The sequence below is a fragment of the Staurois parvus genome, unplaced genomic scaffold, assembly GCF_062004578.1.
Source record: "Staurois parvus isolate SC_StPar_1 unplaced genomic scaffold, SC_StPar_1.0 ptg000159l, whole genome shotgun sequence".
Lineage (NCBI taxonomy): Eukaryota > Metazoa > Chordata > Amphibia > Anura > Ranidae > Staurois > Staurois parvus.
In genome coordinates this window covers 3,783,854-3,807,760 of record NW_028317955.1, presented here as the reverse complement: position 1 = coordinate 3,807,760, position 23,907 = coordinate 3,783,854, and the positions used below count along the sequence as shown (strand labels likewise).

The following is a 23,907-nucleotide window of genomic DNA, read 5'->3' as shown; positions in this document are numbered from 1 at the left end:
CTAAAAACAGAAGAGTGGAGGTTGAACTATAAAAATGGTATCAATTTTTCCTTGTGTTTCCGCCAATTTTTTGCAAAGTTATCAGGCTGGCCACGTCTTGCAGGATTCTCCTCCAGTATTGTCTTGGCTGTGGGTGCTCATCAATGATTCAGAAAGCAATGGTGACGTGATGACAGAGGTTAGCACCGCTTTCTGCATAATTTTACTGTGAGTGAAGAGCAATGTAGTGATGCCACCTCATGGGGGAAACACATGACACCCTGCACTCACAGTATCTCCTCAGTCTTCCCATTAAGCTCAACGAACCGAGGACATTTTTTGGCAAAAAGAAAGTACTGTGGGGCAGTACTGGATTGAAGGTGAGTATTGCAGCTAGAAATACTTTATTTTTAACACCCATTGGTGGGTCTATTTTGTTTTTTTTAAATTACCCAGAGTTGAGCTTTAAAGTATGGAAGCATTAAAGCCAAACAACTGACATTTTTCAGATAGAGGTAAGCAATCGCAACCTACATTTCGCTTGCCACAGGGCGATTGAAACATCATTAATAATATTCGATAGCCTGTTGATTTCTGAGGCATCTGCAGGATCTTTAGCCTCAGTGGTTGTTCTAACAATCTCGGCATAAATCAACTGTTGTTGAGTTTGAAGACTCAAGGTTCCTAACTGCTGGAAGGCAATAAAACAAAAACATGTTGGGGTTAGCCGCCAACAATTCAATGCATGTCAGTCTTGTTATGCAGACATGCAAGAAATGCAGCCGTGGCACAGTCTCACATGCCACCCGGCCGCAGTTAGCCATCCACTGGCCTGCGCTTCATCTTATCGCTTTTGATAAGCAAAGCTGTGGCTATTTGTAGAATGTGGAACTGACATGATTATACATCATATGTCATGGGAAAATCCTCCTTCAATATACTGAATTGACCTGAGGAATGTCTTCCAGCAATGTGAAAATATTAGTCAAGCACATTTTTGCTGTTTCCAAAAATAGAACTTCCTCCCATGATATTGTACTGTATGTTTATGTTGAAAACTTTCCAAAATGTCTGAACAACCAAGATAATTTTCCACTTAGAACATCAACTTTTGTTTTTGAATGGTATCAAGGATAGCGGCTACTGAATGAATATTAAAGAAGAACTCCAGGCAAGCAGTTAAATAGCTGGAATACAATGTACCACATCTGTACTATCGAAGGCTAAGCCAACCACCAATTATCTAAAGTAACAACAAATAGAGAAACATTGCTACAATATCAGATTTTAACGATACACCATGAGGTCAATCAATTTTCAATAAAAATATACAGTATATTTTATTCACAAATATTTTAAAACATACACAAGAACCCTCACAGGTCCAAAAGAATGTATGCAATGCATTAAAATCATATGTAAAATAATGTAGAACAACATTCAAAAGTTTGGGCCAGGACACCCCAAAGATATCAATACTTAAAGGTTTATGCAGTGTCTTACTAGTGTCTTAAAAGGCTTGACAGGGTGTCCTTCACATACAGATGCTGACGTGTTTCGCGGTCACCACCACTTCCTCAGGACAGAACAATTGTATAATGCACTAAATGTAATCAAAAAGACATTAGTATCACTAAGTGTGACAATCATTCAATGCATCAGATCACTTGGTGGTGCTTGAAAAGATTGCCACACTTCTAGACATTTTAAAATATCATTGATAGCATGCCACTGATTTTGCCAAGTGATGTTGGTCCTAGAAATATGCAAAAACTATGAGATGGGAGATCAGTCTGCCACAACTAAAGAAACCCCTAGCAGCATCTAGGGTAGCCTTTGTCAACCTTATTATCCCAGAGGAACCCATAAAATAATTTTCAGGTCTCGAAGAATACTTACTGAAGACAATTTTATTGTGGTCTGTGGTAAAAATGCCTCTTGCTGGTGCTCATTTGAAAGAATGCATCCCCTGCAGTGGTGGTCAGAATTGTCTTTGCCAATTGGAACTGTCTTGGAACTCTTCTGGCACCATTAAATAAGAGGTCAATCAATCACAGCCCCAGGAACCCCTAGCGACCTCTGGAGGAGCCCTAGGGTTGCATGGAACCTTGGTTGAGAATGGTGTCTTCGGAGGAACCCTGGGGTTCCACAAACCCATGGTTGAGAATAGCTGCTCTAGAGGAACCCTAGAGTTCCACAGATCAATGGCTGAGAATGACTGCTCTAGAGCACTGATCTGCAAACTGCGGCCTGGAGACTGGATGCAGCCCTTTACTTGCCTTTATCTAGCCCTTGGGGCAGTATTCCCCCCACTTTGTGGGGCACAGTTCCTGCCACCAACAATGGGGCACAGTTCCTGCCACCAACAATGACAATAGGGTACTTTTTCCTCCCACTGAAACCAATGATGGGTCACAATTTCTACCACTAAAACTAAAGATGGGGCACTATTCCTCCCATTGATACCAATGATGGGGCACGATTCCTCCCACTGACACCAATGATGGGGCACTATTCCTCCCATTGATACCAATGGTGGAGAACTATTCCTCCCACTGACACCAATGATGGGGCACTATTCCTCCCATTGATACCAATGATGGGGCACTATTAACCCCCCCCCCCAATACCAATGATGGGGCATTGTTTACTCCCACTGATGCCAGCAAATTTTCTTCTCCCACTGGTCACAGTCCGATCCCTAAAGTATGAAGGACAGTAAACTGGCTGTTTGCTTATAAAGCTAGAGGAACCCTAGACTTCCACAGAACCATGCTTGACAATGACTGCTCTAGAGGAACCCTAGTACACAGGATCAGAAAATCCTACGAAAAATATGATAATCTGAATGTTAGTACATAGCTTTCATCCAAAACTATATGAAGAGACACAAAAAATGTTCTCATACGTTACAAGATCATACGATTTTCGTTTAATCAGTACAGTTTTCAATACAAATACATTCCATCACTTTGTAATTTGTATTCTGTTGTACAAGAATTTTCGTAATTTTATTAACCTCTTCACTTACGATATGACTAGCATGCAAAAAAAATGGACGATCATTTGTCCGATATTCTGATCTACGTGTATGGGGCCTTAAGGGGAATGGCTGCATTGTTGATTCATACATCCATTTCATGTATCTGGTGTTTGTTTGGCATTCCAGCAGACTGAAAAGTTTTGTGTAACTTTCTGTTTCTCTTTGCTGATAAAACAAAGGCTAATGAAGATAACCCCATGATTTGTAGTACTCACTCATAGCATACACTGGATAGTGAAAGTACAAGTCAAGAGGACAAAGGGTCATCCATGTCCATTGTCTCTACAGCTGACATCTGTGTGTTCTCTTTTGTTCAGTGACTGATCAGTGTGAACTTCTCTCCTAGGTTAACCATACAGTTGTGAATAATGAGACCTACCAAGAACGATTGACACGGCTGGAAGGTGATAAGGAATCTCTGATTTTACAGGTACAAATATTCTGAATACATACAGGGAGATAGTGGAAATCTAAGTTTGTTAGGATTATTTATGTAAAATATAATGATCTGTTGGACATCAACCAGTAGAATTTGTTCAAAACATTCTGAACTTTTGATTTTCTAATGGTTAATGAGGACAATTGTTTTTTCACCATATGAATGAGAAAATTCAAAGTCTGTAGATAAAACATTTTTCTCGCCTCCTATCAGATAAAAAGAAATTCTAATTGTTAATGTTGTCCCCAGTCTGGAAAATAACTTTTTGTATTCATATATTACTATAATGATTACAAATTGAACATTAAAGTTCTAAACATTAACAGGGCATTTGAGCAAAATTGTATAAGGAATTTCGAATTAAATTTGTTGACTCCCTGGTGGAATTTTCGAACACTCTGCCTCTGACAAATTTGAAACAAATGTTCAAATGAAAGTTTAAGACCCCTTTCACATGGGGCCCAAATCTGATTTGCTCAGTAGGGGATCTGTCAGCTGATCCCCTGCTAAGCTGAGCAGAATGGGCGGATGACAGGTCAGTGTCAGCTCCACTTATGTAGAGTGGACACAGACAAAGCCCGCTCTGCGTTACGGTGTAGACTGACTCCGCTGTCTGTTTACACCCGACTGCCCTCCGATCTGATCTGCCTGATCTTCTTTAGTGGATGAGATTAGAGGTAGGCGGGTATAAATGGACATTTACAACTGTCATTTACACCCGCTGGTCCATAGGGATACATGGACCATCTGCTCATGTCCACCTAAAAACTGACAGGCAGACCTGATTGGATCATCTGTATGAAAGGGGTCTAATGGTATATGGCCAGCTTTATTCAACAGTAGTAATAGGCTGGATGTTTGAGTTGAATGTAAGTTCGACTCGAACATTGGCTGTTCGTGTGTTCGGTGAACACATGAATGATAAGGGTGATCGGCGTGCATTGTGATTGACCAAAGCAATGCCTCTGACCACAGGTCTGGGGCAATGCTTTGGCCAATCACAGCACAATTGGGTGGAGCTAGCGGTGATGTAAATGCTAGCTCCGCCCAATTGTTTACATCTGCAAATGTCAGATTGCGGCGAGTGCTCGGCGGGCGCGGACAGGTCGGCGGGCATCAGGTTTTTTTCGAAATGTTGTCGAGTCAGCGTCAGTGTGACAACACTGGGTACCGTGATTGACGATGGATTACAACGATGGAACCATTTTTTTTGGGGGGGGGGGGGGCTTTTTTAACAGAGAACTTGTCAAAAACTTTTGTTTTTGTTCAATAAAGGAATTTTTAAAAAGACTGGTCTCTTTATTTTTTACTAAATGTAACCCTTTAGTGAGTGGGTAGGGATACAGCATCAGGGTGCCCCCTATTTAATGGAGTACCCTGATGCTAATGAGCTCCCCTGCCCGCAGACCCCCACAATCACCTGGCCAGGGTTATGGGTAAGAGGCCCTTGTCCCCTTCGGCATGAGGACACCATTCCAATGCCGAGGGCACGTGGCCTGGTTAGCCATGGGGGAGGGCTCTAGTTCATCCCCCCTCTCCTGCCCTGCCAGGCCTGTGTTTGGATCAAAGGTATGTTAGAAATTTAGGGGGGACCTCACACTTTTTTCCCCCCATTTTTTGGGGGTGGGATTCCTTTTAAAAGTCCTGCCATGCCTAAAGGACCTGGTATGGCTTTTAGGGGGAACCCCACACACTTCCCCCCCCCATTTATGGGAGGTGGGGTTCCTCTTAAAAGTCCTACCATGCTTAAGGGTCTGGTATGGCTTTTAGGGGGAAACCCCATGCACTTTTAAAAGAAAAATGTTTACTGTGGGGTCCCTCTTAACCTTCATACGAGACCTAAAGGGTCTGGTAGGGATTAGGGGAGCACCTCACGCTGTTTTTTTTTTGTTTGTTTGTTTTTTATAAAAATTTAATTTTTGAAAAAGAAATCAGCCCTGCTGCAGCAGGTTCTATACATTGTACAGATGTGCAACTTTGTAGGTAGTTTAAGGGGAATCCCCCCCAGACATGATATTTATAGGAATTTTTCTTTTTTTTGTTTACTTTAAGCTAAGAAAAATGACTGCCCCTTTAAAAACAGTACTTTTTGCAAAAATATTTCCACTGATTCATCTCCCTCGGGCAGTACCCGAGTCCTCATACCCCTTTTATGGCCGATAACTTGCCTATAACCCTTCAAAATGGGCACTTTTGAAATTCGAGTCCCCTAGATTTGCATTGGGTTCGAAGTTTGCGATCGGGTTGAACATTTATTAGGTTCGAATGTTCGACTGCAGACTGAACATGGGGGTGTTCGGCCCATCGCTATTCAACATTTCCTCAGCTAAGTAGGGGCAGAATGGAATTAATTTGTAACATTTGTAGGAAAGGAATAGTAATTGTCTCCAAACAAGATCTGTTGAAGAGTGAAGTCATATGAATAGTTTGACACACAACACTTGTCAATGGTAAAGGAAATTGATGAGCATGACAGTCAGGCAAGTAGCATTTTAAGAATGGCAACCTTCATGAAAAGTTATTTTAGCAGAACTTCAGGAAAACAGCTGATTACACAGTTGAAACACATATGTGGGAACTGATTTACATACCAAAGAGTTTGTATTTCTGTCTGTCCACCTGAGATTTCCACAGCCCTTTCAGACAGCACAGCCATGATGGTGACCTGTCTGTTTTCTACTTCAGTTATAGAGACCTTGTCACCAGACCATTCATTTTAACAGCAAATGTTCCATTATTATTATTATTATTATATTATACAGGATTTATATACCACCAACAGTTTGCGCATCGCTTTATAAAAGTGGAACAGTACAATTATAATACAGTTCAATACAGAAGGGATGAGAGGGCCCTGCTTATGGATCTTACAATCTAAAGAAGGGGGAGGTGGTACATAGGGTAATAGCTGCAGGGTATGATCTGATTGAGGTGGCTCAAGTACAGTTCTTAGGTGGATGTGGGGTAGGCTTCCTTGAATAAATGAGTTTTTAAGGATTGCTTAAAGGTGGACAGGGTAGGAGCTGCCTGGAGATACAGGGGCAGGGAGTTCCAGGAGATGGGAGAGGCTCTGGAGGAAAGCATGAGAGGAGGTAACAAGGTAAATGGAGAGCAGAAGGTCTTGGGAGGAGCGGAGAGGACGGTTTGGGCAACATCTGCAGATGAGGTTGGTAATGTAGCTGTGGATGGCTTTGTACGTTTTGGCTAGTATTTTGAATTTTAAACATTGGGCTAGTGGAAGCCAGTGAAGAGATTGGCAGAGAGGGGCAGCAGTCACGGAGTAAGGTGTTAGTAAGGTGTATTAGTCTAGCAGCAGCATTCATAATAGACTGAAGGGGGGATAGCCTGTGTAGGCCAGTGAGGAGGGAGTTGCAGTAGTCAAGGCAGGAAATAACCAGGGAGTGAATAAGCTATTTTGTGGTGTCATTGGAAGGGGTGAATTTTGGAAATGTTGTGGAGGTTAAGGTGGCAAGATTTGCCAGTGATTGGATGTGAGGGCTGAAGGAGAAGTCAGAGTCTAGGATTATACCTAGCACCTTGGCATGTGGGGAGGGACCAAAGGTTGTGCCGTTGTTCTCAATGGTAAAGTCATAGGGAGGGGATCGGGGAGGAGGAAATATTACAGGCTCAGTTTTAGAAAGACTGAGTTTGAGGAACTGGTGTGACATCCATACTGATATGTCGCTCAGTAAATAGTATAATATGTAAGGAGATTAAGGGGGTGAGTTGAGGAGTAGAGAGATAGATATGGGTGTCATCAGCACAGAGCTGGTCTTGTAAGCCATGGGAGGTTATCAACTGGCCCAGGGAAGAGGTATAGAGAGAAAAAAGGAGGGGCTCAAGGACAGAGCCTAGGGGTACCCCAACAGAAAGAGGAAGAGTAGCAGAGTAGATGGTGTTGTATGTGATGCTGAAAGTGCGCTGAGATAAGTAGGGGGAAAACCAGGAAAGAGCAGAGTCACAGAGGCCAATGGAGTTCGTTGAGGAGGAGTGGGTGGTCAACTATGTCAAAGGCAGTGGAAAGGTCTGAGAGTATGAGTATGGAGTACTGGCCATTGGGTTTAGCAGTTAGTAGGTCACTGTTGAGTTTAATAGGGTATAATATTATACATGTATTTAAAGCGGAAGTATGGTCTCAATAGAAGTCCTGTTAAAGAATAAGTTCACTTTAAAAAAAATAAATAATAATAATAAATGCACATTTTTTTTCAGGTAAAAACATATGCATTAAATTTATTTTTTTTATAGGGACCTATAAAGCATTGCACCCACGATCAGTATATCGTGGGTTTAATGTCACGGTCTTGCAGACTGTCTGTGTATCTGTCTGCCCATACATCCGATACAAGCAGGCAGTTATACTCTGATGGGAAGTTCACTGAACTACCTTGAGTGCTCAACAGCGCTCTCATAGTTCATTGAGAAGTACAGGCTGACAGCCCCAAAGGCTGTTGGGACTTGTAGTTTTTCCATTGCCCGGCTTATTTATGTAAATCTGCTCGGCAGATTTATTTATGTAAAGCCTTGATCCCAAAAGAAACAAAACTGTTGCTGTCACTGCTTAAAGTGGTTCTTCAGTCAGGTTTAAATAAAATAGGTCAGCAGCTACAAATCCTGTAGCTGCTGACTTTTAATAAAGGACACTTACCTGTCCAGGAATCCAGTGCCATTAGCACCTGGGCCGGTTCTTCGCTGGTCTTCCAGTCCCTGGTCTGGCATGTTTAGTGTGGGAAGGCCAGCTGTGACTCCTTGCGGCTTCATGCTGCGCATGCTTGTGCTACATTGTGCGAATGGTCCCGCAGCCTCCTGGGACCTGTGATGTGTCCCAGAATGTTGCAAGCAGGGTGGGGGGAGGAAGAACTTCTGCTTGAATTGCCTCGGCAATTCCAGTAGAAGTGGGTACCTGAGAAAACTAGGTACCCGCAACTCCCCATCCAAAAAAAAAAACTTTTCCAAAGAAGAAGAGGGGAGGGTGACATAAAGTGGAACTTTTCTTTTAGGGTGAAGTTCCGCTTTAAAAAGTGTTAGCCCTGGTTCACATTTGTGCAGGCCGTGCTCCCCGCGTTTGCGTGGGCTGCCATGCCTGTTGGTTCCACAAAAAAAATAAAAGGTGCATGCACCTTTTTAAAAATGCGGCAGCAGGGAAATCACATGGTCTTTTTGACCATGCAATTTCCCTGCGATTCCCGCACCCAAACTTGCACCGTGAGCTGATATGCATGGGGGTGCCATTCAGATTGAATGGCAGCCCCGTGCGTCTCGTAGGAGCAGTACATTTGGCTGTAGGTTGTTGCTGGTGCATGAACAGATGTGATTCCCACACCCGCAACCAGCCCGCACAATATGAACCAGGTCTCCGGTGGAGATTGGCTTCAATTTGTTAATGTATATAAATCTTCTAGTGCATCTAGCACTCCCATCCCCCCCACACTGACGCTTCTGTTGTCTGCTGTGCCTCCTGTGCTCCTTCATCCAGAGTTTTGTCTCACAAATATTGGAATACTGTTACTAAATATTGTTACTGGTCAAATCGCCATGTGAAAATAAAGGAGAAAGAGCCTTAAAAAAAAACAAAAAACAAAAGCAGCCACCACATCTAATGATCGTTAAGCTGCATTTTCAGTGTTACATTTTCAGTTTTGGGTTTAATACCGCTTTAAGCCCATGGATACTCCAACCTATCCTTCCAGCACCAAGTCCAATCTTTAACAAACTCGTGCAGACTCCACCTCCGCAACATCGCCAAAATCCGCACGTTCCTAACCCCAGAAACCACTAAACAGCTCATCCACTCCCTCATCATATCACGACTCGACTACTGCAACTCCCTCCTCACTGGCCTGCCTCGCCGCTGGCTATCCCCGCTTCAGTCAATCCTGAATACGGCTGCCAGACTCATTCACCTTTCCAACCGCTCTGTCTCCGCCACCCCCCTCTGCCAATCCCTCCACTGGCTTCCGATTGCTCAACGGATCAAATTCAAAGTCCTAACACTGACGTACAAAGCTGTCCACCATACTGTCCCCAACTACATCACTGACCTAATATCCAAGTACCGCCCAACACGCTCACTCCGCTCCTCACAAGACCTCCTTCTCTCTAGTTCCCTGGTCTCTTCCTCCCATGCCCGCCTCCAGGACTTCTCCAGGGTGTCACCCATCCTCTGGAACTCCCTGCCCCAACCCATCAGATTATCACCTACTCTCCTCTCCTTTAGGCGCACCCTGAAAACCCACCTCTTCAGGGAAGCCTACCCCACCCCCTGCTAACTTGCCGACCTCCTCCACTCTTCCTACCAGCTATCTCCTCCTGTGCCACCATCCCCTCCCTCCTAGATTGTAAGCTCGAAAAAGCAGGGCCCTCAATCCCCTCATGTTTTGCATTGTATTTTTATTGTTCTGTCACATGTTCTGTCCCCCTTTGTAATGTACAGCGCTGAGCGAACTATTGGCGCTTTATAAATACTGTATAATAATAATAAAGAATAATAATAATGGATACATTGCTCAGCTGTGCGGTCACTAACTTTGCGCTATCATGATCTTATACATCAGCAGCTGCTGTCCATTTATTTCAGAACAGCTGCGCCGACCGACCAAAGTCGTCTCTGAACACCCAGGCGTAAACCTTTAGATCGCACGTTGCGGCATTCCTGCATTAAAACTACAATATAGCGAAATGACACTGCCAACAATAGCAGGCCGGATCTCTGGCTACGCAATCTCTGCACAGGATATTTATTAGAAGGGGTGGAGGGGGAGATAGAACGCTTTTTATTTCAGCCAACATAAATTCCCAAACTTGTTAACAATGCCTTGAACTGTCTGTGCAGACTTGTTTTAAAGCAGCTATATATCGCACTGACAATTTAATTTCTGCAGATCTTTTCTTTGACTAGTCCTTAGCTGTCGCTCCTCTTGTAGGAACTTGCAGGCCGGGAAGGTTCCTAAGCTGAGCTCACTAGGTGATTAAACATGCCCTGAATGCATCACATACTTCCACCTCCACTGCTCGGGATAGGTGAAGACTCCATGCTCTACGTCTCAGGAGATTTTATTGTTTTTAAAGAAAAAAAAACTCACTTTGGCCGTAGGATTGCCTAACTGTTCCCGAGAAAAGAGGATTGTGAAAGTTTGTGCTGCTTGGGGAAGCTGGGTTGGCCGGTTGTCTGAAATGTAAAGGCGAGGGTGGCGGGGTCTCATGCTTTTGTTGTTGACGGCATGCCTGTTAGTAGAAGGAAGTGTTTGCTTTCTGCTGTGTGAAGGGACAGGAAGGATTTGGTTGTGACTTGTGTTTCGTTGTAGGTGAGCGTCCTCACTGATCAGGTGGAGGCCCAAGGAGACAAGATCCGGGACCTGGAATCCTGCGTGGAGGAACACCAGCTGAAGCTTAATGCTACCGAGGAAATGCTCCAGCAGGTAGGTGCAACATGTGCATGGAAAGAACCTGACCAGGAATACGGAATGTTCTTAAAGGGTTAGTTCACCTCTAGTCGTCATTATTATTTCAGGTACTTATATAGCGCCATCAATTTACACGCTTTACATATATATTGTACATTCACATCAGTCTCTAACCCTCAAGGGGCGTACAATCTAAGGTCCCTAACTTACATTCATACATACACATACTAGGGACAATTTAGACAGGAGCCAATTAATCTACCAGCATGTCTTTGGAGTGTGGGAGGCAACCGGATTACCCAGAGGAAACCCACGCAGGCACAGGGAGAACATGCAAACTCCAGGCAGGTGGTGCCGTGGTTGGGATTCAAACCAACAACCCTAGTGCTGCCAGGGGGAAGTGCTAACCATTTAGCCACTGTGCTGCCCTAATCAGTCATGACTTTATGATTATGATTTATTATTTCAGGTACTTATATAGCGCCGTCAATTTACGCAGCACTTTACATATGTATTGTACATTCACATCAGTCCCTAACCCTCAAGGGGTGTACAATCTAAGGTCCCTAACTTACATTCATACATACACATACTAGGGACAATTTAGACAGGAGCCAATTAATCTACCAGCATGTCTTTGGAGTGTGGGAGGCAACCGGATTACCCAGAGGAAACCCACGCAGGCACAGGGAGAACATGCAAACTCCAGGCAGGTGGTGCCGTGGTTGGGATTCAAACCAACAACCCTAGTGCTGCCAGGGGGAAGTGCTAACCATTTAGCCACTGTGATGCCCTAATCAGTCATTACTTTATGATTATGATTTATTATTTCAAGTACTTATATAGTGCCGTCAATTTACACAGTGCTTTACATATATATTGTACATTCACATCAGTCCCTAACCCTCAAGGGGCGTACAATCTAAGGTCCCTAACTCACATTCATACATACATATATTAGGGACAATTTTAGACAGGAGCCAATTCACCTACCAGCATGTCTTTAGAGTGTGGGAAGAAACTGGATTACCCGGAGGAAACCCACGCAGGTACAGAGAGAACATGCAAACTCCAGGAAGGTGGTGACGTGGTTGGGATTCAAACCAACAACCCTAGTACTGCCAGGGGGAAGTGCTAACCATTTAGCCACTGTGCTGCCCTAATCAGTCATGACTTTATGATTATGATTTATTATTTCAGGTACTTATATAGCGCCGTCAATTTACGCAGCACTTTACATATATATTGTACATTCACATCAGTCCCTAACCCTCAAGGGGCGTACAATCTAAGTCATGTACACTTGACGTTTTTTTACAGATGCTGTGTTTGGCTGTTGACCTTTTTTTTAAACAGGTAGTAAACCCCCTTCATTACAACCTCTCCAACTGCCCCCCCGCATGTTATCCTATGTGTCCATACACTCATGTAATCCACATTTTTTGGCTGGGAAAAAAAAACAAGACAAGTGGGTTTCTAGAGGAGATTTTTAGCTGTAAAAATGCTCTAACGCTGCAAAACGCAGCAAAACACGGTAAAATGCGGTAAAACGTCTTGTGTTTTTGGATTTTTTTTAACCCCCAAAAATTATTTTTTGGTAAAAAAAAATGCTAAACAAACGCAAACACTGAAACACGTGGGAAAATGCAGCAAAACGTCACTAAACGCTAATGCAAAAACGCTAAAAAAAGCTGAAAAACTCAAATTTTTAACGTGATTTTACACAGCTAACGTTACCAGCGTTATCAAAACGTCCCGTGTACATGAGGACTTAAAGAAAGAAATGTAAGGGCCCTTTCACATTGCTTCATGTAAGCGTTTTTCTGCATATGTGTTTTGATGCGTTTTAGGTTCGTTTTCTGGTTGCCTGACCCCTAGCATGCATCTGCTTCAGTAGATTCTGATTGGTCACTGCTAATTTTACAAGGTCATTTCTGGGTTTGCAAAGACATTTGTTGAACACCAGGTAAATCTATATCCTTTATCTATTGAACAATATATTTAAATTAAAGGAGAAGTACAGCTAAAGCTCATTTGGCTGTACGTCTGTGAATCACAGGAGTGCAGTTCGTTCTGCACTCCTGTGACCTGTTTTCAGCCTTGTCTAAAGCCTGATGGCAGCTGATGTCACAGAGCCGCTCCAGGCTAGAGAAAGATCATGTCCGCTGAAAGCCTGATCCAGCCTCTCCTGCCCCTCCACAGTTCAGTGCTCCATTGAACTTGGAGCAGGGGGGGCAGAGCAGAGAGCGGTGACTGACAGTCACCGCTCTCTGCTCAGAGCAACAGGGAAAACTGAGCGATCGGTGGTGTTTGATCACTCAGTTCTCAACCTTGGAGCCAGCGGGGGACAGATGCAGTTTCCATAAGTGAGTGGAGCCTGTTAGCCCCGTCCCACAGCTCTGCACTGGCTATTTACAGCTCAGTGATGGTGTCACTGCTAATTGTACAAGGTAATATCTGGGTTTTCAAAGGCATTTGTTGAACACCAGGTAAATCTATATCCCTTGGCTATCGAACAATATATTTAAATTAAAGGAGAAGTAAAGCCTGCTGGCAGCTGATGTCCTAGAGCTGCTCCAGGCTAAAGAAAGATCATATCTGCTGAAAGTCTGAGCCAGCCTCTCCTGCCCCTCCACAGTCCAGTGCTCCAGTGAGCTAAGGAGGTGGCAGAGCAGAGAGCGGTGACTGAAAGTCACCGCTCTCTGCTCAGAGCAGCAGGGAAAACTGAGCGGTCGGTGGTGTTTGATCGCTCAGTTCTTAACCTTGGAGCTGGCGGGGGACAGATGCAGCATCCATTTGCTGCTGCATCCACCTAGGTAATTATGATTTAAAAAAAAAAAAAAAAAACAAGTCCCAAACTTCTCTTTTAATGTTTTTGTTCTCAGAATTCAGCTTTAACTAAAGAAGGGAATAGTCGGGTTATTAGGCTGCTTGTGCTAACTGGCAGAGCTGTGTAAATCTCAGGACTGATTGGACACTATTACAAATCAGATACTTGTTTATCATGTGTGTAGTAAGCGGTTTGCCTGGATTTCAGCGTTCAGTTTATTATATTTATTATAAAAGGTGGAGTTTATGATGTAGGTGTGTTGAGCTCATATCATAATTCCTACTTTGGGTTTTATTTAGCTCTCAGTACCTCAGCTTGTAAAGACAGACCTGCCTGAAAAAGTCATTTTAATGCTGAGGATTAGGCATCTGGATATTCATTCCAAAACACGGAAGACATATGGAGGAAGGAACAGTCAAAGGAGCAATAAATGTAACCTACAATTTATTGTTAGGTAATAGAACTCATAATGCTATGTACCATCTGCATAGAAGACTTTCCCACATCTGTACAAAATATTGGAAGGACATTCTCTCTGTAGTCATGTGCAGTCAGGGATTAGAGGCCGAAGGAGGCTTATTAGAGGCTGCCTGCAATGGTCAATGAGATTACTGGCAGATGACCAACTGGGTGCAGGAAATTTCTCATCTTCACACTAGAGTCTGTATTGGATTCTCTCACTTCTGATCAGCATCAAAAATGTAAAAAAAAAGAAGTTCTACCCAAATGCATTCATTTATTTTGGGTGGATTGGGGTAGGGTTTAGTCCCTCGTAAGGACAAGTTTCCCCCAACCCACAGTAGGGTGGTGAAGGACCACGTCTGGCTTTTCAACAGAGCTATCGTGTCTGGAATTCCTCTAGCTATTCTTTATAGGAATATATGGGGAATTCACTTGGGCAAGTGCAAACACTAGCTTAGCTGAAAAGCCCAGTTTTGCCTTTTACAGTTTTGTTGTAATTATAAGCTTTTGGACAGCAAAAAAGATTAAACCCAACCCAAAGTGAAGGTAAATCCCCCAATTGTCACCAGAACAGGTGTAACTCTTGGAGGATTTCTACCTCCCCTCTTGTTCTTGTAACTATAATTTTGGTTTTCCCATTAAAGTGTTACTAAACACACAACAGAAGTTACATAGTTACATAGTTAGTCTGGCTGAAAAAAGACAAAAGTACATCCAGTTCAACCATTAAAAAAAAAAAAAAATAAGTTATAATCCTATACCCACAGTTTATTCAGAGGAAGGCAAAAAAACTCAGCAAAGCAAGATCCAATTTGCTCCTGTAATTCCTTCCTGATCCTCCTATAGGCAATCGGATATTCCCTGGATCAACTTTACCTATAAATGTTAGTATCCAGTTATATTCTGTGTATCTAAGAAAGAATCCAGGCCTTTTTTAAAGCAATCCACTGAGCTGGCCAGAACCAACTCTTGAAGGGGTCTATTCCACATTTTCACAGCTCTTACTGTGAAGAAACCTTTCCGAGTTTGGAGATTACATTTCTTTTCCTCCAGATATAAAGAGTGCCCCCTTGTCCTCTGTGATGACCTCGGGGTGAATAGCTCTACACCAAGTTCACTATATGAACCACTGATGTATTTATACATGTTGATCATATCCCCCCTTATGTATTATACATGTAGATCATATCCCCCCCTTATGTAATATACATGGAGATCATATCCCCCCTTATGTATTATACATGGAGATCATATCCCCCCTTATGTATTATACATGGAGATCCTATCCCCCCTTATGTATTATACATGGAGATCATATCCCCCCTTATGTATTATACATGGATATCATATCCCCCTTATGTATTATACATGGAGATCATATCCCCCCTTATGTATTATACATGGAGATCATATCCCCCCTTATGTATTATACATGGAGATCATATCCCCCCTTATGTATTATACATGGAGATCATATCCCCCCTTATGTATTATACATGGAGATCATATCCCCCCTTATGTATTATACATGGAGATCATATCCTCCCTTAGGTATTATACATGTAGATCATATCCCCCCTTATGTATTATACATGGTGATCATATCCCCCCTTATGTATTATACATGGAGATCATATCCCCCCTTATGTATTATACATGGAGATCATATCCCCCCCTTATGTAATATACATGGAGATCATATCCCCCCTTATGTATTATACATGGAGATCATATCCCCCCTTATGTATTATACATGGAGATCCTATCCCCCCTTATGTATTATACATGGAGATCATATCCCCCCTTATGTATTATACATGGATATCATATCCCCCTTATGTATTATACATGGAGATCATATCCCCCCTTATGTATTATACATGGAGATCATATCCCCCCTTATGTATTATACATGGAGATCATATCCCCCCTTATGTATTATACATGGAGATCATATCCCCCCTTATGTATTATACATGGAGATCATATCCCCCCTTATGTATTATACATGGAGATCATATCCTCCCTTATGTATTATACATGGTGATCATATCCCCCCTTATGTATTATACATGGTGATCATATCCCCCCCTTATGTATTATACATGGTGATCATATCCCCCCTTATGTATTATACATGGAGATCATATCCCCCCTTAGGTATTATACATGGAGATCATATCCCCCCTTATGTATTATACATGGTGATCATATTCCCCCCTTATGTATTATACATGGTGATCATATCCCCCCTTATGTATTATACATGGAGATCATATCCCCCCTTATGTATTATGCATGGAGATCATATCCCCCCTTATGTATTATACATGGTGATCATATCCCCCCCTTATGTATTATGCATGGAGATCATATCCCCCCTTATGTATTATACATGGTGATCATATCCCCCCTTATGTATTATACATGGAGATCATATCCCCCCTTATGTATTATGCATGGAGATCATATCCCCCCTTAATCTCCTCTTTTCAAGAGAGAATAAATTCAGTTCCTCTAATCTTTCCTCATAGCTGAGCTCCTTCATGCCTCGTATCAGTTTGGTTGCCCTTCTCTGTACTTTCTCCAGTTCCCCAATGTTCTTTTTGTGAATTGGTTCCCAAAACTGAACTGCATATTCCAGATGAGGTCTTACTAATGATTTGTACCGGGGTAATATGATATCTCTCTCTGGAGTGTATACCTCTCCTAATACAAGAGAGGATTTTGCTCGCTTTAGACTCCGCAGCTTGGCATTGCTCCCATTATTAAGCTTGTGATCTACCAGAACCCCCAGATCCTTCTCCACCATTGATTCCCCCAGTTGTACCCCCCCTAGTATGTATGATGCATGCAGATTCTTAGCCCCAAGTGCAGAACCTTACATTTATCAACATTAAACCTCACTTGCCACATAGTTGCCCAATTACACAGAGCATTGAGGTCGGCTTGTAAGTTGGAGACATCCTGTAAGGACGTTATTCCACGGCACAGCTTGGTGTCATCTGCAAAGACTGAAATGGTATTTATAATCCCAGACCCTATATCGTTTATAAATATACTAAAAAGTAAGGGTCCAAACACTGAACCTTGGGGTACACCACTGACAACCCTAGACCATTCAGAGTATGAATCATTAACTCTCTGAATACGATCTTTTAGCCAGTTTCCATTCATTTACATACGGATCTTTCCAAGCCTGTAGACTTTACCTTACACATTAGCCGTGTGTGGGGAACTGTGTCAAACGCTTTTGCAAAATCCAAGTATACCACGTCTACCACCACCCCTCTGTCCAAGTATACCACGTCCATCACCACCCCTCTGTCCAAGTATACCACGTCCATCACCACCCCTCTGTCCAAGTATACCACGTCCACCACCACCCCTCTGTCCAAGTATACCACGTCCACCGCCACCCCTCTGTCCAAGTATACCACGTCCACCGCCACCCCTCTGTCCAAGTATACCACGTCCACCGCCACCCCTCTGTCCAAGTATACCACGTCCACCGCCACCCCTCTGTCCAAGTATACCACGTCCACCGCCACCCCTCTGTCCAAGTATACCACATCCACAGCCACCCCTCTGTCCAAGTATATCACGCCCACCGCCACCGCTCTGTCCAAGTATATCACGTCCACCGCCACCGCTCTGTCCAAGTATACCACGTCCACCGCCACCCCTCTGTCCAAGTATACCACGTCCACTCCTCTGTCCAAGTATACCACGTCCACTGCCATCTCTCTATCCAAGTATACCACGTCCAGCGCCACCCCTCTGTCCAAGTATACCACGTCCAGCACTACCCCTCTGTCCAAGTATACCACGTCCACCGCCATCCCTCTGTCCAAGTATACCACGTCCACCGCCATCCCTCTGTCCAAGTATACCACGTCCACCGCCACCCCTCTGTCCAAGTATACCACGTCCACCACCACCCCTCTGTCCAAGTATGCCACGTCCAGCGCCACCCTTCTGTCCAAGTATACCACGTCCAGCGCCACCCCTCTGTCCAAGTATACCACGTCCACCGCCATCCCTCTGTCCAAGTATACCACGTCCACCACCACCCCTCTGTCCAAGTATACCACGTCCACCACCACCCCTCTGTCCAAGTATACCACGTCCACCGCCATCCCTCTGTCCAAGTAAACCACGTCCACTGCCATCCCTCTGTCCAAGTATACCACGTCCACCACCATCCCTCTGTCCAAGTATACCACGTCCACCACCACCCCTCTGTCCAAGTATACCACGTCCACCATCTGTCCAAGTATACCACGTCCACCGCCACCCCTCTGTCCAAGGTTTTGCTCACCTCCTCATAAAAATAAATCAGATTTGTTTGACAACTTCTGTCTTTCATGAAGCCATGCTGTCTGTTGTTTAAAATATTTTTTTTTCAGTAAGAACTCATCTATGTGGTCTTTTATTAAACTCTCCAGTATCTTACCAACTATAGAAGTTAAACTAACAGGTCTATAATTACTCGGTAAAGATTGTTACCCCTTTTTAAATATTGGCACCAATTAGTAAAGTAAAATCAGTCTGTATAAGAAGTAATTGTTATGCTCACTGTGGAACCAAAGGGGTTAATCCTCCGTAAAAAAGGATGTTTAATCCTGTCTTCTCTGATCCCCCCCTTCTTCCACTGTCCCCAACTCATCTCCTGATAGAACAAAGCCTTGAGGGCACGCTGCACATGCTCAGTTTGGTGTGTATTGCTAGAGAGGTTTTGTTTGTTTTTTTCTTGGGAGAGTGCATATGATCAGCACGGGGCCAATCGGCACTGTCCAGACAGAGGGTCAGGGGCCCTTCAGTCTTTTAGGACAATCAGGGGAAAATGAAAACTCCTCCTACGAGCTTTAACCAGTGCTCTGCTGGACACTGATAGAAGTCACAAGACTGCTATATACTGCTGATGAGAAAAAGTATTTAGCAGTTTATATTTACTAAAATAATTGTATTTCTATGTTCTTTGTACTGTGGGAGACCAGATATAGTGGATGCAGGGTCCAGGGAGACCAGATATAGTGAATACAGGGTCCGGGGAGACCGGATATAGTCAATGCAGGGTCCGGGGAGACCAGATATAGTGAATGCAGGGTCCGGGGAGACCGGATATAGTGAATGCAGGGTCCGGGGAGACCGGATATAGTGAATGCAGGGTCCGGGGAGACCAGATATAGTGAATGCAGGGTCCGGGGAGACCAGATATAGTGAATGCAGGGTCCGGGGAGACCAGATATAGTGAATGCAGGGTCCGGGGAGACCAGATATAGTGAATGCAGGGTCCGGGGAGACCGGATATAGTGAATGCAGGGTCCTGGGTTTAGTAACACTTTAAGTACCCATTCACACTAGAACGCAATGCAGGAAACCACATTTCATGCATGTTTCCCACACCATGTTCATAGTTCACTGCTGTTGAAATCTGCAGTGGGTTTCAATGTTAAATTAACAACACCCCAAACACAGGTCACAAATGAAGTGCAATTGCCTGCACCACACCGCATGGTACAGAAGAACCATGCAATCCAGTTGCAGGTGATTATAAATGCAGTGCATGCACTTGTTTTGGTGCGGTCCAGTGCAATTCAGCCCATTCAAAGTGAATTGGCTCAAATTTCACGGCATGTGAATTGCACAGGAATGTGCAATTTCTGGTGTGAACCGGCCCTAAATCTAGGTTCACACCTATGCGTTTTCCGATGCTTTTTGCAGAAATGCACAACAGTCCATTTAACATGATTTCCTATGGGACAGGTTCCGTTCTCAGCGTTTTCACTCGGTGCACTTTTTAGAAAGGGTCAGGAACTTTTTCAACTCAAAACGTTGCTTTTTTTGTTCTATAGACTTCAATGGAGACGCTGCAGAAAAGCATGTAGTGTGTTTTGGACGCATTTTTGATGTGTTTTGCATTTTAATCTACCAGGCAACAATTTTGGAAAAAAAAAAAACACAAACTGTATCAAAATAGCGGCAAATATGCATGTGCAAAACGCACCGCAAAAACACTGAAGAAAAGGATCAAATGCAAACTGCATAGGTGTGAACCTAGCCTAGTTGTCCCATTGACAAAGGAACCTAAGACAAATAGAGAGGTGGAAACTCCCTAGAGGGGTACAGGCAGGAAATAAAAACCCAACAGGGGTTCTAAGTAGGGCCAGGGTTGCAGAATAAAATGAGTGCTATGTATATACATTAATAATGCAGCAGGAATGGTAGGTGTATGCGAATTCTGTGTTGCAGTATTATACATTTTATCACAATGCACAAGTGGGAATGCAGCTTCTAGGAGCAAAAAAAAAATGCTAATAACAGCTTCTAGGAGCTTAAAAAAATGCTAGTGTGCATGGAGCCTAAAGGTACCCTGTAATGGAGGGAGCCATTGCTGATCTTCTAAAACAGTTATCGTCAGTATTTGGACTCGCTGACCTGGAATCAGCATGCATGTCAGGAAAGTCAAAGTTAAGTCAGGACATCTGATTTGCATGCTTGTGCCAGGTCAGTGACCCAGAAGTACTGAAGCCATTGGATCAGCATGACAGTCAGGCAATTAGTATTTTTCGAAGCAGGGTTTAGCAGAGGCAGTCTACTCTTAGCACAGGTTCTCTTTAATTGCTTCATTAAGATTAGCAATGTTAGGACAGTCACATAACCATATAATAGGGTTGATTTACTATATAGACTGAGCTTTGCAAGTGCAGTTTCACTTATTTCTTTAGTAATGTAATGTGATGACGCCTCACTTTGTATAGGATACCCAATCAGGTGCAAGGAAAATTAAAAAAAAAAACAAAAACATTTTTGTTTGCACATCAGCAAGAGCTTTACCACATTTACTAAGGTCTGGGGAAAGTGCGCAATCTGTTTGTCTTTAGTAAATCAACCCCATAATGGTGGATTGTTTCTGCTCTTTGCTCCCAGCCCTGATTAGTGCAAGGTTGTCTATTCCCCCGAAGTCCTCTTCCCACAAGAAATATTGTTCAGATGTTTTTCTTTAACAGTAATTATAATCCCATCCCCGGGGCAATCAATAAATATGATTAGTGCCATATACTTCTAAATGACTCTTTTGTTGTTCCTGTACAGTGTGATTGAAATAACTGTCATTGTACTTGGCAGAATATGAAAACAATAAACGTAACTCCTTCTGGAATGATTTATTCATGTCTGAATGGGGGTTTGTTTTGTGTTTGTTTGCTTTTACAGTATGAAAGCAATGTACTTAGGAAAATACAGTATACTGTACTGAAAGTCAACCCTGAACCTTGGCTCCTGGGGGATCCCAGCCTCTTAAAGGGACCTGGAATGGATTTAGGACCATACATTTTTAACTTTTTAATTATTTTTATATATTCACAACTCCTCTCTCTCTCCCCTTTGTCCTCTTTCTTTCTCCCTTCCTCTCTCTCTCAACCCAGTCCTCTCTCCCCCTTCCTCTCTTTCTTTCCTACGTCCTTTCTCTGTCCCATCCTCTCTTTCTCTGCCCAGTCCTCTCTCCCCTGTCCTCTCTCTTTCCCTCTCCCCCCCATCCTCTTTCTCTCTCCCCCCAGTCCTCTCTCTCTCCCCCCCTCTTCCCTGCCCTCTCCCCCCCCATCATCTCTCTCTCTCTCCCCTGTCCTCTCTCTCTCTCCCCCATCATCTCTCTCTCCCCTGCCCTCTCTCTCTCTCTCCCCAGTCCTTTCTCTCTCCCCGGTCCTCTCTCTCCTCCGTCCTCGCTCTGTTTCTCTGCGTCCTCACTCTCTCCCCCTGCCCTCTCTCTCCCCCCGTCCTCTCTCTCCCTCCCCGCCCTCTCTCTATCTCCCTCGTCCTCTCTCTCCCCCCCTCGTCCTCTCTCCCTCGCCCTCTCTCTCCCTCCCTCGTCCTCTCTCCCTCGTCCTCTCTCCCTCCCTCGTCCTCTCTCCCTCGTCCTCTCTCTCTCCCTCGTCCTCTCTCTCCCTCCCTCGTCCTCTCTCTCCCTCCCTCGTCCTCTCTCTCCCTCACCCTCTCTCTCTCCCTCACCCTCTCTCTCTCCCTCACCCTCTCTCTCTCCCTCGTCCTCTCTCTCTCCCCTGTCCTCTCTTTCTCCCCTGTCCTCTCTTCCCGTCCGTTTCCTCTACCCCCATCCTCTCTCTCTCCCCTCCTCTCTCTCTCCCCATCCTCTCTCTCCTCCTCTCTCCCCGTCCTCTCTCCCCCCGCCCCCTTTCTCTCTCTCCCCGTCCTCTCTCCCCTCCTCTCTCTCCCCCCGTCCTCTCTCTCTCTCTCTCCCCCTGCCCTCTCTCTCTCCCCGTCCTCTCTCTTTCCCCTCCTCTCTCTCTATATCTCCCTCCCCTCCTCCCTCTCTCTCTATCTCTCCCCCCTCCTCCCTATCTCTATCTCTCCCTCCCCTCCTCCCTCTCTCTATCTCTCCCTACCCTCCTCCTTCTCTCTCTCCCTCCCTCCCTCCCTCCCTCCCTCCCTCTCTCCCTCCCTCCCTCTCTCCCTCCCCTCCCCCCTCCCCCCTTCCCCTCTCTCTCTTTCCCCCATCCTCTCTCCCCTCCGCCCTCTCTCCCCCACCCCCCTCTCTCCCCAGTCCTCTCTCTCTCATCCATCCTCTCTCTCTCCCTCTTTCTCCCTCCTTCCCCCTCTGTGTGTGTCTCTCTCTCTTTCTCCCACCCCCCTCTCTCTTTTTCTCCCACCCCCTTCTCTCTCTCTCTCTTTCTCTCACTTTTTCTTTCCTTTCCCTCCCCTCTCTCTTCTCCCCACCCCCACACTGTCCCTTTTTTTCTCATTCTCCCTCCCCTCTCTCTCTCTTACTCTGTCTCCTCCTTTCTTTCTTTTTTCCCCTCTTCCTCCCCTCTTCTCTCTCTTTCCTCCATCTCTCGATCCTTCTTCTTTCCCTCCCACCCCTCTTTCTCTTCCTCTCTATCTTTCTTTCTTCCTCTCTCTCTCTCTCTCTCTCTCTCTCTCTCTCTCTCTCTCCCTCTCTCTCTCTCTCCCTCTCTCTTCTTTTTTCTGCCAAAAAAATACATACAGCATCTATAAACATAGTGTTTTAGTTCTATCAATAGATCCAACCACAGGTTTTGGAGTTGGCTAGAAATGGACAGTCAGCTGTTAGTCTCAGTTCTGCTTAATGCTGAGCTCTCTTTCTTCTCTCTGTCTCTCTCGCACTGTCTCTCCCCTTCTTCCTCTCTTTTTTATCTACCTCCCTCCTTCTCTCTTTTCTCTGTCTCTCTAATAAAAAGTACATAGTGTATCTGTACACATAGAGTGTTTTATTTCTCTCACTAGATCAGGGGCGGACTGACAACTCATGGGGCCCCCGGGCAATAGGGGATCATGGGTCCCCTGTGTCCTTGCCCAAACACAAAAAAGCCTATGAAAAAGGAACCAGGGGCATCTCATGGGGCCCCCTACTGACCCCGGGCCCTCGGGCAGTGCCCCTGGACTAGATCTTACCACGCCCCTGCACTAGATCTTACCACAAGTTCTGGAGATGGCTTGACATGGACAGTCATCTGTTAGTCTCGGTTCTGCTTAAGGCTGAACAATATCACCAAATGCACCATTGCTATGAAGGAGGACATGGTTGGCACCAACAAGAAACAGATCCTTTCATGTCTGCCTAGCTTCCCCAATTGTATTGCTTATAGAGTTCTAAATGTGTCTTTTTTAACTCTTTGCCAGGTTTTGACACACCACAGGCTGCAGATAAGGATTTAATTATAGCCCAGAGAAGCTTGTGTAAAAAGAACAAAATAAGTAAAATATGAAAGAGCAT

General features: G+C 44.4%; 1 protein-coding gene and 1 non-coding gene across 14 annotated transcripts in view; both read left to right on the top strand.

Moving 5' to 3' along the window:
* Window positions 1–23,907, top strand: part of PPFIBP2 (PPFIB scaffold protein 2) — a 297,974-nt gene that overhangs the window by 168,813 nt on the left and 105,254 nt on the right. For 11 of the 13 annotated variants that reach the window (XM_089675856.1, XM_089675858.1, XM_089675855.1 and 8 more), the window contains 2 exons: window positions 3,369–3,452; window positions 10,766–10,879. In XM_089675856.1, coding sequence (XP_089531982.1) covers window positions 3,369–3,452; window positions 10,766–10,879 — 198 coding nt within the window. Of the gene's footprint in view, window positions 1–3,368; window positions 3,453–10,456; window positions 10,593–10,617; window positions 10,637–10,765; window positions 10,880–23,907 lie in introns of those variants that run through there. The other 2 variants (XM_089675866.1, XM_089675867.1) reach the window with 2 other exon arrangements.
* On the top strand, window positions 13,488–13,568 carry LOC149463155 (small nucleolar RNA SNORA17). Its single transcript, XR_016312519.1, has one exon. It is a non-coding gene; the product is annotated as a small nucleolar RNA SNORA17 (small nucleolar RNA).